The sequence below is a fragment of the Microtus ochrogaster genome, chromosome 24 (assembly GCF_000317375.1).
Source record: "Microtus ochrogaster isolate Prairie Vole_2 chromosome 24, MicOch1.0, whole genome shotgun sequence".
NCBI lineage: Eukaryota > Metazoa > Chordata > Mammalia > Rodentia > Cricetidae > Microtus > Microtus ochrogaster.
In genome coordinates this window covers 10,992,360-11,018,769 of record NC_022024.1, presented here as the reverse complement: position 1 = coordinate 11,018,769, position 26,410 = coordinate 10,992,360, and the positions used below count along the sequence as shown (strand labels likewise).

At 41.5% G+C, this 26,410-nt stretch overlaps 1 protein-coding gene across 1 annotated transcript in view; it reads left to right on the top strand.

The window, feature by feature from the left end:
* Positions 1 to 5,072: 5,072 nt before the first annotated feature.
* Positions 5,073 to 26,410, top strand: part of Tspan8 (tetraspanin 8) — a 29,193-nt gene continuing 7,855 nt past the window's right edge. Inside the window, exons 1-5 of the mRNA XM_005358046.2 lie at positions 5,073 to 5,458; positions 12,470 to 12,532; positions 18,314 to 18,451; positions 19,848 to 19,922; positions 20,051 to 20,158. Of these exons, the coding sequence (XP_005358103.1) occupies positions 5,399 to 5,458; positions 12,470 to 12,532; positions 18,314 to 18,451; positions 19,848 to 19,922; positions 20,051 to 20,158 (444 nt within the window). The 5' untranslated portion in view covers positions 5,073 to 5,398. The remainder of the gene's footprint in view (positions 5,459 to 12,469; positions 12,533 to 18,313; positions 18,452 to 19,847; positions 19,923 to 20,050; positions 20,159 to 26,410) is intronic.

Genomic DNA, 26,410 nt, shown 5'->3' with positions numbered 1-26,410 from the left:
TTTATGATCAGTCATGGGGCAATCATGCATTGAGTTCAATGTGCGTTCTATTGGCTCTTTCCATTTTGGAGGCTGGTGTCCGACACAACATAAGCCTTAAATCCCTCCACCTAACTCTGCTGCTACTGTCACTGAGAAGTTTTCGTTGCTGACCTTTACTCGCTTCCTAGTGTTTAATCACCATTAACTCGGAACCAAACCCTGCTCAGCAGCTAATGTGACCCTTGTGAATGCCTCAAACAAAGGACTTATTCAGAGAGCTCCCAGAAAAACCAGGCTGGCATTTCTAATGAAGAGGCAAACAACCAGGCAAATATTTGGTACCAAAAAAAAAGGACTGTCCAGTGAAGCTGAGCTGGTAATCTCAAAGTCCTGGTTTGTAGTTTTCAATCTCTTGATGAACACGGTTATGAATTCTAGTTTGAAGGGAAAAAGTACAAGATGAACTTTCAAGAGATCATGTAGATCAGGTCTTTGGGTCTGAACAAATACACCAATGATATGCAAGTGGAGGACTTTAGGAGAACGCAGTCTTGGAAGAAAGATGGAGCTGTAATGACAACCTAGCAGCTAGAAACCTAATAATCCCATTCCTTGTCTGGAGGTTCCTGGAAGTCTAGATACAGCAGAGAGAAAAGGCATATTTGAGAAGAAAAAGCTGCTGACAGGTTGCAGTAAAATTCACGGTGAGGATGCTGAGACCACTGGGTGCCCCATCTGGAGGGTCTGGCTGGTTGATTGGATCCCAGGAGCCCGAGACCCAGGAGCCTAGCAAACCTTGGCAACACACACACTGATTACTTTACTGAATCCACCCCCAAAACATCATCTGTGCTTTTTTTCTACCGGGAGAAGATTTTCTAAACTGTTACCATCTTGTTATATAGGTAGGTAGGTTTCTCGGGACAAACTAAAGAAAATGGTCCTGCGGCTCCTGGGAAATCCCTGAATAATTGGTTCACCCCTGGAAAGGTTGGCAAAGCTGATCTTTAAGGGCTGTCAAAAGGGCTCCCAGCCAGCATCTGCCTTTCTTCTCAACTTGCATAAAAGGAGTGTGCAGCACCGTAGAGACACCTGGGAAGAATCTGCAAGCATCTCGAGTCCACATGTTCTGGTTTCACTTTTCATCACTGCACCATTGTGCCTCAAGTTTTAGTTATCATCAGTTACCAACAGATTTTAGTGATCTGGATTCTATTTTTCCGCATACACACTTCCCTTATGCCCATGTAGATGTTTAATCATCTTATATCCAGGAACAAGCCATGAGTATTTTTAAAATAAAAGCATTTCTAGAGAATATTGGTATTCATAATTATAAGCCACATTTAATTCCGAGTTGTAATTAATATAACCCCAGCTTGCTGTTTAAAATGTCCTACAAAGGAGAGAGGGGGACTGCCCTCGAATCAGATGCTTCTCACCTCCAGGGAGCATACAGGAAGGTCTGCAGGAGCTGAGTGGCTGTATAAACACACCCAGCCGGAAGCAAGAGCTGAAGAAAGGTAAGGCAGGCAGGAACTGGGCTAGAGAACACCCGAAGTGGGATTCTCCACCCTTCAGCTTTCCCCAAAGGCCAAGCAAAGAGGATCCAAAGGAGAAGCGAGAACTTCCCTTTCCCGTTAATTATTTAAGAGAGGTGACCTGAGGCCCTTACACACCCACTTCCAAGAACAGTCACCACAACATTACAACACCATTCTCTCACCGCTGTTATTCATCTTTGAGGAAATGAGTTCATCGTTCACAATGTGATGTGTGTGTATCAGAGTGACAGTGGCCTGAGAAGTTAGAGGACAGTAGAGAAGAGATTCTTTTCTCCCCTTAAAAGGTCTCATTTGTTTTTATCAATACCTACTCCACTGACAATGATTTGTTTTTTTTGTTTGTTTTTTTTTTTTTTTTGGATTACTGGACTTTGAAAACATAAATATAAAGAGAAAGTCGTCTTCTTCCTAAAAAATTTTGAAAACATGCATTTTAAATCCTGGTTTGTAAACTGCTGTGCTCCAAAATTAGAAGGGCACCCCAAAATATAGTTTGGGGAAAGGCAGTTTTGAGTGTGTCCTGTAAAGGAGAAATGACTCTCACGGTGATGTCATTGTTATCACTGCTTTCTCAGTAAGTCCAATCTCTATGTGTCTTCTGCTGCTAAAACAGAATGTATCCCGATGAATAAGTCTTGAGGAAGAGAGATTTCTCTCTTACAGTTTGGCAGCTTAGGAAATTTAAGTTCAAGAAGCTGTAAGGATGAATGAATGCCTTCATGCTACAATATTCCATGGCAGATGGTTGGAGCTCGGGGGAGTATATGTATGTGTGCACACATGTGGTGAGTGTGTGTGTGTGTGTGTGTGTGAGTGAGAGAGACAGAGAGGAGAGAGACAGAGAGAGAGAAGGAAGAGGAGGAGGAGGAGGAGGAGGAGGAGGAGGAGGAAGTGAAGGAGAGAAGCAGCGACTGGGGAGAGTACACTATGCAGGAAAGGGCATGGGAAAGGTAAAGTATGGTTTTACAAAAATAATCCATTCTCGAGATAAGAACCCACTCCCACCAGAACACTGTGAATTCCTCATATGTAACCCGATCACCTCTAATGGGCTCTATCGCTGAACACTGTTGTGTTGGAGATGAGATATCCACCATGTGAATCTTTGGGGACATAGTAATCTTTGGGGACATAGTCAGGTCACAATAGTCTCCAAATGGAAATCTGGCAGGCTGAAGGAAATGCCATATTAAATATAAGGCCTGGTGTTCCTACTCATGCCCTTTTCACACCCTGAGCATAAGAATCTTCCTCTCTCGGCTGCCAGAATTTCCGTGGTGTCAGCAGAGCTGACTCAGTGGTGACCGTGTCGCGGAGGGTTTGAATGATTAGTCAGACTCCAATTCTCTCCTCCTTTATTTACCCTGTTTGTTCTATGAGTAACAGGTTTTGGCATGATGGCAACACTAGGGATATGTTATCTAAAGTTATTTGTGCTTTCTGCCTTTTTCCCAGTTGTCATCTGACTTACAACAGACCACTTGGCATCACCTGTCTTTCTTGGTTTGATGGTTTGTGATGTTGAAGGTTTATCACTGACACTTCCGACACACCTCACCTCACCCCACTCCACCCTACTCCTACGAAATTGTAGCAACTAAGAAGATAAATGACTTGAACTTCAAAACTCAGCTGCTGACTCTGGTGGACAGAATTCAGATTTATTAATCACCATGTGGCTTTGTTTCTACAAGGGACTCTGTCACACTCTAGGTTTGTGAACAGAGCGACACTTTCTTGAAGCATAAAATTTGAGCTTTTGTGTAGATTCACACTTCTGACAGTGTATCCACATCTGGCATCTGTGGTAGTGGTTTCAGATGTCCTTCTGGAGAGGTATTCCATGGCTGTGTTCATTCGTGCATTTGCTGTGTGAATATTAGCAAGCATGAATATTCAAAAGTTAAAGGCTCTGGGAAGGTTTGAAATACAGAAATATGTTTGATGTTTTGGATAACACCCTCATCCTTCCCTAGGGAGCCCAATGAAGGAGTCACTAATTGAGTTTTCTGGGAATCTGGATCACAGGTTCTTTCCCCTTTATATCCAGTATTATATGCTATGACTCTACAGGGGAATGGGATGGGATCTCTGCTTTTCTGGCAGAAAGGCCCCAAAAGGAGAGAAAGACAGATAAATGAGTAAAACAGGGTGTGGAGGTTTATTCAGATCATAACGCTTATGGGGCTGGGGAGATCGTAGCTCAGCTGATAATCTCCCTGGAGCAGAAGCATGGAGACCAGAGTTTGGTTCTCCAGCACCTAAATAAAAATGTCACAAGGCAGATCACCTCTGTAGCTCCTGCACGGGGGTTGGCAGACACAGATCACAAAGCGTGTTGTCCTACTAATCAGGGAGCTTTGGGTTTAGTATTCCTTGGGAAGCTAATCCTAAATATGATCTACTACACTATGTATTCCTGCTAGCCATGTACCAAAGTTATTTTTTATTGTTACAGAGGAAAGTCATACATTAGTAAAAATTAAAGAGATACTTTTGTGGGATAACACCCCAGTCACTTGTTACATTGCATTTATTTGAGATTTTATTTTTTTTATATTTATTTTTTTAGGGTTATTTTCTTAACAACCTTTTGAAGTGTGGGGTTATTTTTATTTAGGGGCTGAGGAACTTTCTCTGAGAGGCAGGACATGGAAAGACCCAAGACCCCCATTTTTGCCCCAAAGCAACCTGCCTAAACAGATCACAGAACCCTGTCTTTAATACCTGAGGCAGGCTGCATCCATTAGCACCAGCTGAATGATCTGCTTTCACGGGTTCACAAGCATGGTCCCCGCGGGATTTTCTTTCTCAACTGCCCAGAACCCAGAAACTGAGTTAGACTGGAATCGTTGCTCTAGACCAGTTCTCAGAAGAATGAAACCACAGACTTCACCTTAAAAACAAACCAGGCCATTAAACCTGGCGACTGTATCATAGACTAAACACATTAAGAGCAGTCAGGAGCAGCTCCTGAGATTCCACCCCCCCCCCCTGCTTTATTTTCCCTTTTCACTCAAAGAGGTAAAGCTACCCCCCACCCCATGGTCTTACCCTAATACCAAGCCCACTTCCCCTTCAGTTCTTGAAAGTGACAGGTATTTAAGGGAGTTCCTCCTTATGATTTGTTTTGAAGGAAAACAACAAGCTAACTAAGTAAGGAACCAACAGCTAACTAACTAAGGACAGGCAGCATTGGAAAGAAGGCTCCGACCAAGGGTTGGTTCACTATTCATTTGAAGTTAAGAAAGGCTGCTGTAACCAAACCTGCAGGTTTTGCAGGTTTCCAAATACCAGTTGCTGCCTCTGAAAGAAACTCAGTGCTCTTATCAAAACGCAATGCAAAACAAAATGAGATACAGGTTCCTTTACTTGGGAGCCCAACAACCTCTACCCCAGTGGTTAAAAGAAAGGTCAGCAATGCCAGGCTGTGGCTGCGGGAGCCTGCCCACCTCCTACCTGCTATCTGGCTGTGCCACTCCCCACCCCTGCTCCAGTCACACTCCCTTAACTTGATATCTGTTTACTTGAGAGGGAGCGGGCTTTGAGAAGAGATCATAAATATCTTGGCCCGATGCCCTAGCAGCCATAACAAGGAAAAGAACCTACTTGCAGGAAGATAACGTTTGGGATATTTAAATGTGTGGGTTAAAATTTTATCCACGCTAATAACTGGATATATATTTTTTTTCTTCAGACTACTTCCTATTTCTTTGCTTTTTATTCTGCCCTGAAGCTGCAGATACAAGGAACTAACTCTGCAGGCAAAATCGGCCAGAGCCTACTGCCGGATAACCCTGTAAGGACTGTTTCATTTTGCACAGAACTTGGGTGGCTGTTCCTTCTCCGAAATGGCAGGTGTGAGTGGCTGCTTAAAATATTCCATGTTTTTCTTCAACTTCTTGTTCTGGGTAAGTATTTTTCTTTTAATTATCAGTTTTGTACAAGAAAGAGGAATCTGAGATAAATACCATAACCAAGAACAGACTTCCGTGGAGCTAGAGGATGAGGAGGAAGAGACATTTTCCATCTAACTGTTTGGATTTGTTTGTCTCTCTTTGGTTGTTTCGGGAACTGAGAATAAGCCAATGACTCTAAATAAAAAAAAAGGGTACTCAAGTTCTCTGAAGATAAACATGTCCCAAATGTTTTCATATTGTTGCAAGACTAAACACAGGGGGAAATATTCCTTAATTAAAGGACGATTGTTCTTAGTTTTATGTCAATCAGCAATCTCTGGTTTAAGGACTCCAAGAAAAACAGTTTGCTTCAGCCTGGCTTCTGGTTCCCTCCCTTGACATCTGGGTTTAAAACAGGTGACTAACTAGTGGGTGGTAGGGAGATGAATACATGCGGGGATCATTTTCAGAGCCCCAGAAAAAAAAATAAGGGGCCTTGAAACACTCTGGGAGAAGCAGCAAGAGTATTTATTTAATCATAAGCTTTAGCTCAGCCAGTGACTATGCATGGGTATTTTGAAGCATTTTGATATATCATCAATACACCCTTTCAAACAGCAGGGTTTGTATCTAGCAGAGAATGTTTCATTTGAAAGTCTGTTGATGTGGATCAGTGGGTCTCAACCTTCCTCATGCTGTGACCCTTTAATACAGTTCCTCATGCTGTGGTGACCCCCAACCGTAAGATTATTATTGGGGATACTTCATTAACTGTGATTTTGCTTCTGCTATAAATTGTAATGTAAATATCTGATATGCAAGCTATCTGATATGGGACCCCTGTGAAAGGGTGGTTCCACCCTAATGGGGTTGTGACCCACAGGTTGAGAACCCCTCATGGAGCTAAGACAATTACATTGGAAGTAGTATTTAACATTGAGAAATGAATACCAAGAAGTAAAGGGGGTGGGCTGTAGGAAAAACAACCTTATCGTCTTACATATATGTTATAAGTTCTGGCTTTGTATCTGAATTGTTTGGCCTATAACAGAGAGATGGATGGTTCAGTACAATAAAATTCTTCTCTTTTCTTTCTTAACTTTGGGAAAAGGGCTTAAAGAGGGTTGAACAGAGCAGTAAGGGGAAAGGGTAAGTTCCAGTTCCATAAACTAAATAATAGTTAATTTAAAGAAACTAATATAATTTTATTGTATGAAATGACTTCCCATTCAATGACCAGTAGCCCTCGTATAGGTGACATATTGGTGAATTAAATTAGTTAGATGTTTATTTATATAAATAACAGAGTAAAAACATTTTGTTCTTTATACTTTGTTTTTTCCTAGAAAAAAAAAAGTGGGCTGCTTTGAAAATACTAGAAATGAGAAATATGTTTTGAAACTCAAGAATTTATGACAAATTTTAAAAATTCATTTGATAGCTTGCTTCTCTTGAATTATTAAAGTCGCTGAGGGTAGAGTATAAATGCATACTTTGGCTTTCTTTCAAGCTTTCCAACATTCACAAACGAAGACAAATCTGGAAAATTAACTCCATTACCGGGGCTCTCAAACCACGAGACCATGGTCAATCTGTATACCCATATTTTCATTCACCTGCCCAGGAAATTATGAAGCAATGGTTAGGGTTATCATTCATCTATCAATACATTAACATGTGCATTGCAAGGAAATTACATTTACTAATGTATCTACAGTACCATTCTCATACTTCAAAAATGTAGTAAGATTTTTTTGTCAAGGTTTCAATTTCTAATCGCTTCAAAGCTGCTATTTGAACTGGGATCCAGGAAAGGCCCACAAAGTGTGAGTGTGTGTGTGTATGTGTGTGCATGTCCACACATGCGGGTGAGAGAGAACACATATTATGTATATCACATATTTTATATATCATAAGTGCATACGTAAATGTAGTATAAATACCTTTCTGTTTATTTTTTTTAACCAGATTGCAAAATGGGTTGGCTTTCTCATACCATTCAACAATAAGATAATATTTTCCTTATGAGATGAAAATATAGTTCAATACAGTTCTTATCCTAATTGATGTACAATTAATTCTGACTTTTTTTTAAAAAATGACTCTTCAAGTTGGTTTCTAAGCCTTTTTGATATGATTATAATAATCTTTATAGCTTCTTTATTATTAACTGGGACAAATATTCCAGGCTCAATAGAACTATCTATTTCTTTAAGAAGTCCTGATCTCTTTACTTTTTATAGAACTACAGTCATTGTTTATATTTCTATAATATATATCTATATATCCCACTTAAACAACCAAATATTAATATAATAATAAACGGTTTTTAAGATGTTAAAAAATCTGTCTGTAAATGCCCACACCAGAAACTATCTGCAGATTAGGGAAACGTTAAAATGTATCATTTTATAAACAGAGAATAATAAGTCCTGATGGAAGTTGTGAATTCATTGTCTAATTCAAAAACATGAGTTTGAAATAGATGCAAATTTTGAACCAAAACATTATATAAGGATAATCCCGGGAAGGGATGCATTATGGATTTAAGGTCAAAGATTCAAGGTCAATTGCATCTCTCCTGTCTCTGTGAAGTTGTATTTCCAGATGTAGTCATAGCTTTCCCAGGGGTACTCTGATTACTTTATGGTTGCAATCTGTTCATTCTCTGTGGTCACACATGAAATCTTACTGATAGTATAGATTTCGGTTAGATAGTCTAACTTCCTTTACAGATTTTTCTCCTCCCCGTGTGTGGTGGTGACGTGCAACCTCTCTGTTAGGGACAGCTACCCTCAGTGAGGAAAATAACTGGAAAGACCAATGATAACTTCTTAGTCACAGGTGACATCAGCACTTTAAATCAAAACGTAGGCATCTGGAGCTGTTTCTGAGAGCCGGGAACATTCCTGTTTCTCCTCTTGTGTCTCCCCTCAGCTCAGAGTTCTCAGTTGGAAAGTTATGATCTTTCATAGGAAGTTAGCAATTTGTCACATTCTTAATGTTTACGTGAGCAAAAATTTTAATGTTCCCATTGATGTGGTTTTCTTGTAGATGTCCATGGCCTTGTGTTTTCAAATGCATTCTTTCTGGTTCTAACTTGTGAAACTTGGCTTTAGTAAAGCGGGGCCAGATGTTGAAATATCTTCGAGATATGCATATGGTCATTTGATCTAAACCTAGTGATTTCTCTCCAGGGAGACCTCGATGTGCCACACAAATATGTGGTGCTTTACAGTTGATAGAATTACTGATCAAAGAAAAAATGTGAATTAAAAATCATTCCCAATCATGCCAATGACAGAATTGGAGGTGCTATCAGTAATAGAAAAGCTATAGATACCAAACCTGTTTCCCTGAGTCATATGTCAAACACAGGAAATGCCCAAACTTTCCCATGCCCTTCTTAGATAGGACAGGGCTGCGAATAACAAAGAAGCCTAGGGTTTCCTGGGCATCTGAGTAAGCTGGAGCCCTTTATGGGAAAATACAGGATAATAAAAGCCAGACACAGGGCACCGGGTAGAGATTAGATTTCATGAGCAAAAGCACAGTGACACATTGCCAGTCTTCAAATGAGCACAGTGAGGAAAAGGGGCTAGGCCCTAAAGTCAAAGGCATCCGCATCCAAAGGGATCGATGTACAGTGGAGTTTGAAGTGTTTAGAAGAGAGGCTGAACATGGATCAAACCCAGGAGCTAGTGATTCAATGTTCATTGTATTTTCTACATTGGATGGGCTCAGCTTAATCAAGAGCTTGCGGACATATCTCTGAGATTGGGGTATATTGCAAATACTAGGACATGGTTATATAATATTCTCCTGTCAACTGATTAAAAAGCTCTGTGAGAAACAGTTCACTGTGGCTGAAATCTATGGTCTTTGTACATACAGTGACTGTTGTACGATTATTGCTATTCATTTGAACTACAGCAACAGCAAGGATGTAAGACCCCAGTTGTGGTGAGCTTTAGGTCTAATAAGATACTGCTTCTTTACTTGTTGTATTTCCTTGGAGGGAGTAGCTTCTCTGTACTTTACAGTTTGTTGTCTCCCCAAATTACGACCAAAGTGCTATGTACCTCTTTAGATCATCGTGATGATTAAGTAAGTTAGCGTGCATAAAAGGCTCAAAATAACAATATGCGCTTTCAAAAAATAACATTTCAATCAGCATTTTATAAGCACTTTAATGAAAAAGATATGGAACTATTTCATAATGTAGGGGATTATTTTCCATGCTGGATTGTAGACCAGAGGAGGAGCTAAGACTGAAAGAAATTATGATAAGGCAAGAATAAAGCCCTGTGAAAACTTATTATTGTAGAAATTTCTTAAACTCTATACATATATAAAAAGAATTTAAATGGACTTAACATGCAAGGAGAAAGACAATAGCCCAACTAGATATTATATGCTACGAAATGAAACTATCAGTACCAAAAATGGGTTATATCTTTTTGAGTTGTTGGTCAAAAAGTTTCCATAGACTCCCCTAAACATTACAAGCAATAGCTGATGCTATTAGCTACCCTCTACAATCTTACTGCTTAACCCACCACAGGCTGTTATCAAAGATGGAAAAACCTGACTGGTACTCAAATGAAAGCTTCATCCCTGATGGTTAAGTACTGCACTGGAGGTCATCCTCATCAGATTCTTTCAGTTGTGACCCCTGAGAATTGTAATAGCAACCTGTCTCTAAAATATGCTTGCTGGTGCAAGGGTGCAATGAATGTTAGACAAGAAATCAACTGCTTTTTATGATTGGATTTAATGAGATGGAGCCTAGTCCTGTACTGTTAATGAGGTCAAGAGCCTGAGACTAGCTACGTCATGGTCCCCAAAGAAAGACTAAACACTATTATTCTGCTAAATGAACACCTCTAGAAAATGACTTCTAATGACATATTACTCTACCCAGCGATGAGCACATCCCTCAGTCCTCATCAGAGAAACTTCTTGAATTAGCACAGAGACGCACAACTGAATATTATGTAGAGTGTTCAGCTCTGTATAGAATGTTTTTGTTTGTTGGTTTGTTTGTTTTGTTTTTGCCACATTTCTCCCCAATAGGTTCAGAGATCTATGCAGAAGAGGGGGTAGAGAGAGTGTAAGGGTCAGACGTGATGGTGGTTTTAAGGAAACAGACGCAAAAGGGCAGATACCTGTATGAATTCACAGAGACAATAAAAGCATGCATGAGACTTGCTCAAGAAGGACAAAATCCAGGCACAAAGGAGGGGAGGTGGGTACAGACTCCTAGCCCTAGCCAGAAGCTGTTCACAAATGATAGCAACTGGCAAAGGGGAAATCGGTTTTCTTTGATGGAGTGATCCCGGGTGTATCAACAACTTTCCAGGCAGAATCCATGCTCACAGGCACTTGTCCAACACAAATCAGACTCCGTGCTTTTTAGTGGAATTTTCTCTTCTTTTTGTTTTTTTAAAGAAAGAAAGAACATGAAATGGGATATGAAGGGAGGCAGGATGGCCTGGGACTAGGGGATAGAAATGAATATGGTAAAAATACACTGCATGAAATTCACCAAGAATAAATTAAAAATGATGGTCGGTATAAATGTACTTGTAAAGGGAGAATAAAGGGACAGGAAAGGCCATAAGGGAGTCAATTAAGAAAGAAGGAAAACGCAATGATCATAACATCACCATCAGAAGGCCTCCTTAGTCATCAGTGGACTCTAGTTCTTGCTCTCTGACTTGCTGACTACCGCCTGCTAACGTGGGTCCTTGTCCTCATTGGTAAATATTTGCTTGATTGGGAAGAAGGGTAATGAGGCTTGTAACTCTAGACTTTTATTAACAGATGCTATATCGTGTCTCTATATATGCCTGCATTGAAGATAGTCAATTGCATAGGTTATTATCTACTGAACAAAGAATTTTGTTCTTTTCAAAAAATTGCATTAGAATAATTTTTCCAGGAGTCAAAGCATGGAAGAAGAGCAGACTGGCGAGGAGCTGGCCTGGATTTCAACCTTGTGACCGCAATCTATCAGGAATCAGTAACTTTATCTTAACAGTTTGCACTGAGATGGCTTTTGTGGTCTTTTAGGCAGCAGAGATTGCATGTCTCCTCCTCAACTGCTCAGTGTACTCCCAATTCCTTGAACAAGCCCCTTGACCTTATTTCCACTGCGAACTTAATGAGTAGTACTAAAAATTCTGCTACAGGTTGCAGACCTGTGGTTCAACCATGCACGCAGAAAAGCAATGACACTTCAAGGTTGCTGGGTTTTGGAGAACCCAGACACTTCTTTGTTAGTGTATGAAAAGGTCAGAAACATCTAGAAAAATCTTCCAAGGCCAACTTTGTCTGGTATGTTATCAAGGCTGCTCTCAGCATATTGATCTAATGACACATCTTTGATTTTTTGAGACCTCTATGTATATCTCTTTCTGTTTTAATCTTGAGAGACAAGAGTTTTCCCTACACTAAAGTAAAATGTGTTTTACATTTTATGTGTTGGCCATGGTCCAAATTAAATAATCTGGTAAAGTCATTAAAGGAATTTAAGACTTTGAATACTGTTCACCATTGTTTCTTTTCTCTGGGTAAGCCTTACTACCTATTTTTTTTTACAAGGTTCGAGCTTAAAAATATTGATTAATATATACTATCATTGCTAAATTTCACATTTTGTCAAATGTTCTGCTGTTGTTTATCTTTGCAAACTTCCATCTTCCTCAGAAATCCTGAATATATATTTGATGATTAGTGAGTTATACCTTTCTTTCTTGGTCCAAAATAGAGTTCAGGAGTCAAATCCAGGGGTATTTTAGGGGTATCTTATCTTTAAACCATAATGGAAAAAAACACATGATTGGAATTAAATCATGTGAAATATTTTTTTTCTCCTAGCAGAGGTGGCATCTTGTCTAAAGACTAAGACTGAAATTGTCTGGTTATCAATAAACTATTATAGCCAGATAAATGGAGTTTATGGAATTGCATTTTTATCTTTGTACACTAACATTCCTTTTTTCCTCCTCGTTTCTGCAGATATGTGGTACATTGATCCTGGCACTAGCGATATGGGTGAGAGTCAGCAAGGATGGCAAAGAGGTAAATACAGACACACGACACAACTCTATCTCCATAATGAAGAGCAACGGCAACACTAATGACAAGGAGTGAATGTTCTGTACCATTTTCTTAAGTGTCTCACTTGCCATTCGTGATGTTTTATGGGTTTACAGTTTAAGCCATGAAAATTGCTTGTTATGTGTCTTGCATGGACCAGTCCTCCTGGAGAGCTGAGAAGTTAGAGAAGAAGAAGTTAGAGAGTTAGAGAAGCATCCATTTTCATGAAGGAAAAGCAGTTTCTCTGGCATGGGTAGAGAGGGCTGTCATTCCAAACTACCCAAAAATGTTAAGAGTTAGTCAATCCAATTGGGCTGGTCAATCACTTGGCCAAGGACAATCACTTGGTCAGTCCTAAGGCCAAGCTCTCAAGATGGCTGATTTACCATAAGTCATGTTAAAAATACAGGATGAGTTAGGTGGTGGTGGTGCATGCCTTTAATCCCAGCACTCGGGAGGCAGAGGCAGGTGGATCTCTGTGAGTTTGAGGCCAGTCTGGTCTGCAGAGTGAGTTCCAGGACAGGCTCCAAAGCCACAGATAAACCCAATCTCAAAAGAACCAAAGCAAATAAGAGGTGATTAAAAATGGAAAATAAACAGCTTTAATGTTTTCGTATGGGGAAAAAAAGAAGCAAAAATAAAAATGCAGGAGGAATTATATCCTTAAATGAGATAACATATTTTTCCTTCCCAGAGTCCCAGCATTCTGTATGTAGTTGATAATGCAGAACAAACATTTGGCATGATGCTCACGACACTGCCATCCCTAGGCTGCTTTTGCCACATGAGTATTTGTCTGACCTCCATGGCTGATCTTGTCAATGAAACTCAAATACCACTGCTTCCTTTCTTCCTCTTAGCTGTCTTCCTCCTCCAGGAAGCCGCCAAGATTTATAGCTCATCTGCCTAGGGTTTTTTTTTAATTTAAGCTCAAATAAAATTATCTTTGAGCTTTTTTCAGTGCCCATTCTTAAATTATTTTATCAATGAGACTGAAAACCCTGAGAGGTGATTCCAATTTCCCTGATAACATGTGTTACCCCAGTTGGGGCAATCCCCTAAATTCTAGTAACATTATTTTGGCACTAGAAATACTTCAGCACAAGGAGATGTGGGAAGGGGTCAGAGTAGAATCTTGCATCCTTCATCACTGAAGGCCAGGCTAATGAGCTGCTTGGAGACATAGAGCGTCTTTCTTCCTCACCTAGAACAACTTCTATAGTACATTCTGATTATGATGTAGCTGATCCCAAGCTGGCTGGTCCAGTATGAAATACGATGAAACGTTTCCTTGGAGACGAAAGTGCCTCTAGATTTCAAGGGCAGCCCAGTACAAGGATAGCTGCTGTTGACCTTTTACAACCAGAGTTAGAGGCAACCGCTTCAACCTGTGGCTGCCACGCTAGTCTGGCTCAGGTGGTGGTCAGCTTCTTGATCACGCAAACAGTTAATCAAGCCAACTTCCCCACACTCTGTACCTTTTCATCCCAGGGACGAGGCTCTTCTTATCAACATGTTCCAGGTCTGGAAGTTTAGTTTATAGGCACAGTTCCAGCCCCAGCCATTGGACTCAACACCCGCTATTTCTTTTCCAAGCTAAAGTGTTACAAATGTGCAAAAACTGGGGAAAGGGGAAGCGTGTAAATTGGTTATTGTTTCAGATTTATCAAAAAGAACTCCACGCTGGCTCCATTTCTCGACTCCCTAATTTCCATTCTCCTCTTCCCTCTCAATTCAGAGGGTGCCCCCCCCCTCCCCTGGCTTTACTGTTCTTAGCATCTACAGAGCAGTTTGCTCACCCTTGGTTGTGAGGGCAGGTGTCAGGCTCTTACAGGGCCACACCTATTGCTAGGGCCTTGTCAAAGGTTCTGCACCAATAATTTTCCTCCCTTAAGAAGAATTCCGATGTCTATTGAATGCTATAAAGACAATATTAAGCCAGCAGTGAAGACAATGCTCTAAAATGATTTAAATTACTATTATATCATGGCGCAACAAACTGCCTTGGGGCATGGCTTAGTGGAAAGGAGGATTAAAAGGAAACTGGCAGCTGGTTTGTTTCGTTTTCTAATATAGACAGCTTTTCCAGAAAGATTCATTCCCCCTTCATTCTCTCCCTCCTTCCCTTCATCCCTCTCTCCCTTTTTCCTTCTCATCCCTCTTTCCCTCTTTCTAGCTCCCCTTCTCTCTAGTTCTTAAAAATCCTTCTCATTTTGATTGTTTGGATGGGAATGTGCTATACATTTTTCTCCCCATTCCCCTTCTTTCCTCCCCTCTCCCCTTCCGTTCTCCCACCCCCTGTCCACCACTCTCCCAATTTACTTAGGAGATCTCGTCCAACCCCCTCCCCCCTTGACTTTTTTCTATCCCAAGGGAGTCCAGAGAATCCCTGAGGCATTAGCTACTTCCTCAATTCTATACTTCACTAGCTGATTAAACTGGGAGGGGCTGGGTGGAGCAGGTCAGCTTGCCTCCCAGCTCATTAGAATTCCATTCATTTTTTATTCTGATAAATGTGGCTCTAAATTCCTGACAGCCCCATGACCTGGTATTCCGGAGGAAGAGGAAGTGGGTTTTGATGGTGCATGTAATCTGTCTGACTTTGAGGCTCATAATTTTGCAAAAAAGGAAAAGGGACTACCAACCATCACTTTGCGGGTACTTTGGACTTTTGAAGATGTGTGCACAGCCTGAATTTTATCCTCTTATTCGATTTCTGGTCAATGTTTTCTTACTCCCAGTGTTTCTGTTAAGCAAATTTGGTGTTTAGTCTGTTAAGAAACGACACATATTGAACACATTAAAAGAGAGAGCCGTTGTCCTTGAGAGAATGATTCTGACTTAACATCTGGGAACGAACTGGACTGCAAGGACCCAACAGCGCTGTTAGTCACATTCAGAGCCCGGTGCCTTCAGCCTCCTACCCAGAACAAAAGTCAGTACCAGGGCAACCAGCCTCAGTGATGTGAAGTTGGCTCGCTGTGTGTTTAACTGCAGTTAGTGATAAAGAATCAAGGCCGAGTGGCGAGCTGCATTTTATTCCTGGGAAAATAGAACTAGTAGTTTTACAAGGGCCAACATGAGAACAAACACAGAAAAGAATTGCAGGAAGGCGCTATCTCTTTCTGCTAATGTGCCATGGAAGGGTACGTTCTGAGGACAAACTTCAGCAGTTTCCAAGACAAAAAAGCACGGGCACCACCCTTTTTCAGGACATCTCTTCCAATCTAAAGAAGATCCCGCAGCCTCCTCTTTCAGACTCGCCAGCCCTTCTTTAGAATTTTTCCCCTTTTAAGAAACACGTGGACTCTGTTTATATGGGACAGCTTTAGAAAGCTTGCTGGGTTCCTGCTAGAACAAACATCCAGCTCAGATTTCTAGTTTGTTCTTCAGTAAGAATAGGCATTTGTTGGGCTGAGTTGAGACAGTGGCTGGTAGTGGGTCAGCACACAGCTTTCTTTCTGCCCGGTCCCTGGCAGTGGGTGGCCTCACCAGAGCCCTTAATTACAGCCTGTGGGGGTGTCGGCTTGCACTACTGAAGCTCCCTGTGTAGACCGCCCATCAATTCATTATCTCTATGTCCGTCCTGAGTTCTAGTTACCTTGCTACCTGTTTAGATGTCATAGCATGTCCAGGTGACCAGGTGGAGCTGTCTTCCCAAAGCTGTGCTCTTGACATATCTCTTCTGTCCCTGACCTTGTACCTACTTGTTAATAACAAGATTTTTCTGATTTTAATAATTCCCTAATCCAGCTGGGTATGGTGGTAGTGCACGCCTTTAATCCCAGCACTTGAGAGATAGAGGCAGGTCGATCTGGGAGTTCAAGACCAGCCTGGTCGACAGAACAAGTTCCAGGACAGCCAGAGCTGTTATACAGAGAAACCCTGCCTCAAAAGATCAAAACACATAAAATTAAGTAAGAATTTTGGAATCCTTTTAAGGTATTTTTTTTATCAATTCTTTGTGGATTTCATACATTCATACAAGGTATTTTGATTATATTCATCCCCCACTCCTCTCCTGATCCCAGATCCACCCAGTCTACCCCTTCCAAAATTTGTGTCTTTAATTTTGTTGTTGTTGTAATAATCCACCAGACCCAATTTGGGCTGCCCATATACTCAAGGATGTGGGGTCTTCCACCAGAGCAGAGGATTCCATCTACCAGGACCTACAACCTTCAAGAAAAGTAATTATCCCTCCGAAGAAATCTGGCTCCAATCTTAACAACAAAACAAACACACACACACACACACACACACACACACACACACACACACACACACAAACAAAAATCTCTCCCCAAAATTCATGAAAAAATATTTATAGCATAAGAAGGCTTTAAACTTGTAAATCTAAACACTGTGTGTAAGCAAATGTTTTACAGACAAAGGAGGCTTTGGGAATCACAGAGCCAGCCTATTCCCCTTTCACAAACTGCGAATGGGCCCACAGGCTGAGGTTAGCTTACTGTCCTGCAGTTACACGCTTGTTATATATCGGGACCCCAAGTAGATTATGGTTCTTCATATTTAGGTTTTCATAATTTCAATACAACCTTCGTATTGACTATTGAACAAACACTTCCCATAGGTTATGCCTGGATTTCAAACGACTTCAAAACAGATGGACCACTATTGGCATGCTATTTTTGCATTGATTTGGTAAAGGAGGTGACCTCTGGGTAGTCTGGGGGATGGCAGAATTCAGAGTCTCTATCTGTTGTTGGAGACAGCCCAGCACCTAGAGGTTCCAGGTGACAAGGTGGGGGGCAGTTTGGAGCACACATGTGTAACACTGGGGCAAGATCTCCATCTTTAGCCGGAATCGACTCCTGCGCAGGAGTGGAGGAGGGCAGTGGTATCTGTGTTTGGGGTGCTATGAGATTATAATGGACAAGCGGATACTTGGGTTGCACGAGGAAGAACTGAATTATGCGGATGGGTAACTCAACCACCGTAAACAGACCTAATGCATTTTTCTCAACATCCCACAACAATTTGACAGTCTGGTAAAATTCAAGTCTCTGGGTTTAGTCCTTCTGGGAATGAGAAGATTAAGAGTTGATATGGAGTACCAGGAACTGAGTTTATTGTATACTTACTAAGATGCAGGAGCGTGTTCCTTAACCCTGAACTCTTTCCTGGTATGCCTTTTCAGCCAGTTTTTGCCTTCTTGCCTATTTTGCTCAAAGGCAAACTGCTTTAATTGTTATCACCACAGCTTTGCCTGTTCTTCACCTCCATGAGATGGTTCTCGCAGCATTTGCTCTATCATGCATGCCTTCTTCAGCTAACAAGATTCTGGTGCTTACTCATGCTGTAAGCAATAATTAGATTGTCATAAATCAAAGCCTTTGCCACACTACTCTACGTGTCCAATAAACAACGTGTGAACCAAAGAGCCCCTCTAAAGACTAAAAGTGCTTTTTATTTTCAGCTTTGAGAAACAACTTTAAAAGGGCCATTACCGTTCCTCCAATTCAACATCAACTGCTTCATTCTAGAATTACCCTAGACTTAACACGACTCAGGAAGGTGGCATTTCAGCAGAATGTGAGCGCTGCCAGGGCAGAGACCTTCTATAGGTTAGACCACAGAAGCTTCTCAGGGTCTCAGAGCTTCCATAGGTTAGACCACAAATGCTTCCCAGGGTCTCAGAACAGGGCCTGGCCCCTGGTGGGTACTCAAGGGATATTTGGAAAACGAGAAAAATAAATATCAAGGCTAGGAATTCACACCCCCATTCTCTTCTGTTTCTAGATCGTTGCTTCTGGAGATAATGGCACGGACCCCTTCATTGCTGTAAATATCTTGATCGCGGTGGGGGCCATCATCATGGTCCTGGGCTTCCTGGGATGCTGCGGTGCCGTGAAAGAAAGCCGCTGCATGCTTCTCTTGGTGGGTTCCAGACCAATCCCAGCATCCACCCTCCAGACCCCTGGGGTTGTCTGTAACTGGGATCTGCAAAAGACTTGACAAGCTTGATGAAACCCTAATTTATTCTAGAGAATTTGAATATGGTAGATACTATGGTTTAGGTTTTGGATTACCTCAGTTTAAATTTGAGGGGACTTTAAGATTTAGAGTCGAAAAGAAGATACATCTTAATCAGTCATGCGTCCACTCATTCGGTCATTTTATCCAAGCAACGTGAGCATGTTTCTGTGTGTCAGACACTGTACTAGGGGGTACGGAACCCGTTGTGGGAGGAATCATAAGTGAAAGTGTATTACAGTGAAAGTGGCCACAGAGGAGAAGGGTGGTGATGGGGAAGGGAGCTTTCAAGCCAGAGACAGAAGTGAAGAGTCCTTCGGCCTCGGTGAGGGTTGCTGTGGTCTGCTGTGGTCACCCGGAAGAGAGCCTGGGATCCAGGGCTGCTGGGAGTGAGGAATGGGAGTGTCCTGGGTGTGGCTGGAGCGAGTGGAGGCTGTTGCCAGTAATGATAGGAGATATTTGTGCGGGCTGTAAAGTCCACAATGTGCTAACGAAATTGCAATAGAGATACTCAGATCTGTGACCTAGGATTTTCCAGCAGGGTGCACTGGACAAGGATAGCACATAAGCATTCACTTTTTAATTTATGCACTAGAGAGTAATGAACAGATCTTGCCAAGCTATTAGAAAATAGAGTATTTGTCGGGTCCCAGTTAGAATGAACCTAAACTTGTTTCAGAAATGTATGCATGTCTGAGAGTAATAATGGTGTTTAGCTGTTTGCTCTGAGGAAAGGCAGACACATATTTAATGGGACTCTAGGAACATCTCCTGTGAGAACATTTTGTGTACTGAGGCCTTCTTTGCCATTTGGGAAATTTAATTACGCGAGAAACTTGTTTTAAAAGCAGACTGGTATCTGGCTTCCATCCTCCAGGAAGAGTTCAGGATTTACACAGGAAAGAAGGTTCCACATGGTTCCCACAGTGAAGATTCTGTATAGAGGGTAGCTTTGAGCGCAAGTCTGTGTGTATGTGTGTGCGTGTGTGTTCACCTTGACTTAAACAGGAATGGAGAAACAGTACTGAGATTTCAAACCTGCTTCCCTTTAATATGAGGGAACCGACAATGGTCTTTCCAACGAGATTTAACAGCAATCACTTTCCTTGATCATTTTTTTTTTTTTGAGGCAGTTGTTTCTTGGTAGCAATAGAGTATATTTGTAGTTCCATTCCAACACAATGGTGCATAAAGGGAGACTAAGGCTGATACTTCTGGCTGCCAGGGTCACGTGACACTGCCATGCTGACGGTAGTTACTGGCTCCTCTGAGAATAAAGCATCCTTGTCTTGTCTTTCAGTTTTTTATCGGCTTGCTCCTGATTCTGTTTTTGCAAGTGGCAGCAGGTATCCTGGGGGCTACTTTCAAATCTGAGGTAAGTTCACAGATGATGTTTGACTGTTGGAAAGACCTAAAACATTGAAATTCTGCACTCTGGCAAGAATAATTTATATATAATATATATATATATATATATTATATATATTTATTTTCAATTTTCAGTCTAGCCGCCTTCTGAATGAAACGCTTCATGAAAATGCAAAACTTTTGACTCAATCAACTGAGGAGGCAAAAAAATTCCAGGACGCCATGATTTCATTTCAAACAGAGGTAATTAGCATTTCTTGGCCACTTGGAAATTTTAATATAATTCTTCAATGTTTAACTTTAAAATTAAAAAAAAAACAAATGGCAAAAGAAATAAGAAGGAAAGGAAAGGCCTTGACTGCTCCCAGGCATGGTGGAGGAGAAGGTTTGTTGTAGATATACGGGAGACTGTAGGCACAGACGGGACATCTGGGAGAATACAGAGTGGACGTAACCAGCCTGAGCTGAGCTATACGGGAGAGGGGGAAGGAAAAGGGAGAGGGGGACCAGAGGTAGCAGCCAAAAGGGAATAGTGACCAAAATGTCTGGCTTATATAAGGAAAAGCCTCTGGGAGAAGGGCACCCCAGGCTCTGGGTGGGAGAGTTCAGGGCAGAGGGCAGGGTATTCCAGCCATACCCTGTTACAGGTAGGGACCGAGGAATGCTGGGAGAAACTGTTGGCCAGGTCTGTTTAGATATGCTAGATAATCACCTCAGTCATTTGTCCCAGGGTTTGGGACTCAACAAAAAGTTGCTATTACTATCAATTTTAAAATGATATATGTGCAGTGTTTTGCTGCGGGTATGTCTGAGTACCACATGCGTTCCTGGTGCATGCGGAGGCCAGAAGAGGGCGTTGGATCCTTTGGAACTGGAGTTATGGGTGGTGGTGAGCTGCCTGGTGGTTGCTGGGAATAAAACCCAGGGCCTCTGGAAGAGTAACCAGTGTTCTTGACCACTGAGTCATTTCTTCAGTAAACTATTTAATTTTTTAACATGTTGGATTCTGTGACGATAAATTCTCCACTTTGTAGGTTCTGACTGATTGATTATTATTTCACAATGTAATAAGAAAAAAAGTATCTGTAACAGTTTCCAGTCCCTTAGGATTTGATGTAATTTAGAGGATAGATTAAGAAGATAGGTCTACAACAAACAAAGCTTTTATGGGATAATCCAATAATTATTTTAATATTTACAATCTAAAGAGTAACGTGTTAATATATCTACCTCCTTCTCTTCCTTTCTCTACATAAAGCTAACACTTCATGCTTTGAATCAGTGTTTTAGATTTTGTATTGCTATAACTACATGCCTGAGACTAAGTATTTTAGACATAAAAGATTTTTGCTTGTTTATTGAGGGTTTTGTTTGTTTGTTTGTCTGGTTGTTGATTTTAGACAGAGTCTCACTATGTAGTCTTGTCTGTCCTGGAACTCACTATGGAGATGAGCCTGGCCTGGAACTCACAAAGATCCCCCTGCTTCTGCCGCTTCTCCACCCCCAGTGCTGGGATTAAAGGTGTGCGCCACCATACCAGGTAGAAAAGAGGTTCATTTTGCTCCCAGCTCTGGAGGTTAAAACACCACACATCTGCTCAGTTCTGTCAGGGCCACACGGAAGAGGGAGGAAACACAGATGAGACCACTTCAGACAGGAAGCAAGGGTCTAGGAAGGAGGAAGTTCTGTTCCTTTGTTGCTGGGTCTTGCTCCTGTCGTTCTGTGTGCTCAGCTTCTTAAAATTTCTTTTAAAAGTTTGCTTTATAATTAGCGTACAAAGTTGCACAGTATTTACAGTGGCTTTCAGTGTGTCATTTTCGTACTTGCTTTGTTTACTTGATTCTTGTCCTCCCCTCCTCTCCAGTCCCACCACTTCCGCCCTTCAGGCCCCAGTAGTCCCTCTCCAGGTTCACACTGCAGGCACCTATCACCCTCCCCACCCTTCCTTAAAACCTCTCTCCCTCTTCTCATGGTAACCCGTGCTCCTAGGAACTAACTCCATCCTGCAAACCCACCCACCCACTCTTCACAGCCAGCAGCAATTGGTTCAAAAGAGTGATTGATTCCTTTTGGCCCAGTTCCCGCCTGGTAAAAGTTCTCTAATGCTGCTGAGCATGAAACCAAAACAGATGGTGACATCATGTCCATGCATGTCCTTGTTGAGAGGAGGCTGAGAAGTGACAAATGAAGGGAGAGCAATTCGAGTCCAGATCTAGAGGACCTCATCTTTTATTGAGGCTGCTAGCCCTTTTCCCTGTTCTCTCTCTCTCTCTCTCTCTCTCTCTCTCTCTCTCTCTCTCTCTCTCTCTCTCATATCTAAGGTAAAATTCAATGGAAACATTAAGGCTCTTCAACTATCTAGTTCCTTCCCAGTCTTTACTGAGTATTACTTCTGAAGGAAGCTGTGTCAGACCAGATTTGTGTGGTCAAGGTCTGTTGAGAACCCCTCTCTTCCTGACATTATATTGTCCCACATCCTTCTAGGCTGCTTCCTGCTTTTCTTCCCCTCTGTAAATGCATATGCTTTCAATCATGAAGAATTTTATTTTTTGTCCAAGGCTTCCTAGGCACATCTTTAGATTTTAGAAATCTCATCATATTATCTTCATGTAGTATTCACCACAGTGTGGCTTGACGTAGACATTTTTAGAAGGATGTAGTAGGGCTGGATTTTATAGGTTATTTATCCTGATTTTTTCATTGGTTGAAATATTTTACATTTACCCTCTGTCATTTAAATATTGAACTGAATATCTACCCATTTTTGCTCATCCACTTCTGCTAGTCTGATAATCAGTGTGTTCTTTTTCAGTTTGAAAAAAAAAACCCAGCAACTATCTCCCCAGGATTCATATTATTTATGCTTAAATATTTCTGGATCTCTTAAGAAAGAAAGTCTATGGGTACCTGTAAACACGGTGGCTTTTTCTTTGAAAATAGCTGATGTTTGATTCCCAAAGTTTGCTTTTTAAGCCCAAACACCCTTGATTTCTTAAACTATTTATCAGATGGTATTGTTTCCCCTGATTGCTTACCAGTTCCTATTTGGACAGGTTCCAGCTTACAAAAATTCTCCTTACAACATTGTTTGCAAGAACAGAAATCTGTTGTGAGCCAGCCCCCATCTAAATTCTTGTGTGAGGTGCTGTTTTTCCTAACTTCCCGTGACTGTATCCTTTGCTTGCCCACACCCCTCCTACATGATTTCCCTTCTAGAGCACAAATTACTTCAAGCTGACGACAGGAGGAATACGGGCAGCCTCAGTCCTCTTGTGGGACATGCAGAACAATCTTGGTCCTTTCTAGGAACCTGCCTGGGACAAAAGATCGTAGAGATCCAACAGGATTCTGGGACAGGTGCTGAGCCACATCCACTGCCCATTTCCAGGGACTCGAGGCCTCTGTGCCAACGGTGGCTTATTAAATGTGCTGTGTGTTGTCTGTTTTGGATGCTCTCCTTTTGTACAGAAATCCTATGCCTAGAAGTCCCTGGGCTCTTAGAGCCGTATTGCTTCATTGTCCACCCTGAGCCTACTTGATCTGTATATTCATTTGGCTTTCTTTGTTTTAATTACATTTCCTTGGGGGGAAGGGTCCTATTCCAAACTTTGCTGCGCCTGTACACACACTACATGTGGACAGAAGTTGTAGATGTTGCCTGGCTTTCTGTAGGGTTCAGGGAATTCCCATAGAAGCTCCCTGTTAGGATATGATAGAGCATGTCCCTCTAGGATTCTTGGTTAGTATTTACGTAAGGGTGATGCATCATCATCAGCTCTGGTCTTTTACATCCAGCTGTCAACTTAGAGTTTGTTCTGACAAAGCTTTCTCCTTAGCTCCCCCATTGAAGGTCAGAGAGTAGATGCCATGGCCAGCTTTAGCCTTTCTGTCTCCTCCCCTTCTCCTTGACGTTTCTATGCCTCTTGTCATCAGGTGTGTATGGGGTGATCAGAGACACATGGGATTCCTATTCTACTTTATACATCAAGTCCCCACTGATTATTACCAGTCAAAATTACAGAATTGAAAAGAATAAGTGATTCATTATCTCTGTCATAGGAACATGAAGGAGGTTGTTTGAAGAAAGCCCTCCTTGTTAATATTGAGCTTGAAACTCAATTTCAGCTCCTAAGAATATCGAGTCATGTGTTTGTACTACTCAGTCTTTGAACCAAAAGCCCAAGTCCTTATATTTGCCTCAACCGAACATGTTAGTTTAAACTCATCATTTGAACTTTCTTTGCTACATCACTTTTCTACAGTGTCTGACACTTGCTTTCCCCATGTCTCTCTAAATTATTGATGATAATACTGGAGTGATCATGTTCCCTTGAGAGCGTAGCAGAGGCAATCATAGACAGCGAAAACAAAATTATGGTAGCTAATGCACTTTAAAAAGCAGATTCTATACTCTGAGCACTGGGGCTATTAGTACGGATTTTCTCATTTTTATCTTTGCAGCCAATCTGGTGCTTAGGTGCCATGAGCAGCACCTGAACCTTCGGCAGCATGGACTTTAATTATGAACACTATGGCCACCCAACTTCAGCCACTGAATGAAAGTTTATTTCCTATTTTTTTATTTTTCATTTTTTTATTGATATTTACTGAGCTCTACATTTTTCTCTGCTCCCCTCCTTGCTTCTCCCTTCCCCCATCAACCCTCCCCCAAGGTCTCCATGCTCCCAATTTTACTCAGGAGATCTTGTCTTTTTATACTTTCTACTTCCCACGTAGATTAGATCTATGTAAGTCTCTCTTAGTGTCCTCATTGTTGTCTAAGTTCTCTGGGATTGTTGTCTGTAGGCTGGTTTTCTTTGCTTTGTGTTTAAAAACCACCTATGAGTGAGTACATGTGATAGTTGTCTTTCTGTGTCTGTGTTACATCATTCAAAATAATGTTTCTAGCTCCATCTATTTTCCTGAAAAATTCAAGATGTCCTTAATTTTTTCTGCTGTGTAGCACTCCATTGTGTAAATGTACCACATTTTCCTTATCCATTCTTTGGTCAAGGGGCATTTAGGTTGTTCCCAGGTTCTGGCTATGACAAACAAAGCTGCTATGAACATAGTTGAACACATGTCCTTGTGGCATGATTGAGCATCCTTTGGATATATACCGAAAAGTGGTATTACTGGGTCTTGAGGAAGGTTATTTCCTAATTTTCTGAGAAACCACCACCTTATTTTTTTTTTTGAGATTTTGTTTGTTTGTTTTTCTCTTTTCTTTTTTTCTATTTAAAAATAGATTTTTCTCTCGTACAATACATCCCAAAGAAAGAGTCTAAGTTCCCTTCCCTTAGAGCCCAGGGAATCCCACAGAAGAGGAGGCAGAAAGACCATTAAGAGTCAGAGAGAATGGAGGGCAAGGCCCTCTAAACTAACTAAGCAACACACTTTAGAGCTCACAGAAACTGAAGCCGCAAGCACAGGGCCTACATGGGTCTATGTGGGTCTACACTAGGTTCATATATAAAAGCTCTCTGACTTCTACAATCTTTCCTCCCACTCTTCTCAGGGGTTCTCCAGTTTCTGAGGAGACAGACCTGATGGAGACCTCCAATTTAGACTCTTTCTTAGCATAATATCTAGTTATGGGTACCTGCTCCCATTTTCTGCTCAAGGAAGCCTCTCTGATGATGGTTGGACAAGGCACAGGTCTATGAGTATAGCAGACTATCATTAGGAATTCTTTCTTTCTTTCTTTCTTTGTTTTCTGGTTGTTATTTCTATTTGGTTCTACCCCAGGTTCCTGGGCTATTATTCAGTCTCTGGTTCCTGGCCACGCTGGTCCAGGCAGTGTAAGGAAGTCTTGGGCTCCCTCTCCTGGTGTAGGACTCAAGTTAAACCAGACATTGGTTGTTTTTTCAACACAGGGTTTCTCCATGTAGCCCTGGCTGTCCTGGAACTCACTCTGTAGACCAGGCTGGCCTCAAATTCTGCCTCCCGAGTGTGAGATTAAAGGCATGTGCTCAGGCATTTTGTTTCATTGGTTGTTTGTTTATGAGTCCGTGTCTCACAATGTCGCCTCAACTGTCCTCGAGCTGGCCATGTAAATAGATCGACTGTGAACTCACAGATGCCGGCCTGATTCTGCTTCCTGAGTGCTGGGATTATATTCACACCTAAAAGATCAACCAGTATTTGCAGTTGTTGTTTACTGATTTTTCCCAGCGTTTTCTTTCTAGCAGACGAGTGAGGAGAGGGGGGAGAGAATTGCTTTCTCTTCTTCACCGATAACGTTCCGTTCCGAGTCAGGCTTGCTTCTTTGCCTCCCTGGAGCATGGCCTCTCTTGCTTTACTGAGTGTAGTCTAGACTTTCATCTCTAGGACAGTTTCCTGAAAGGCTGATCCTTGATTTGTGCTCATGTTCCTATTTTAAAGATCTCTATGAAAATTCAGTCCCAGGGAAGTTCTGAAATTCTTCGGTCTTTGAAATGTCTCTGATCCAGAGATCCTGGGATAGAAATTTTATTTTGATAATTACTCAAAAAA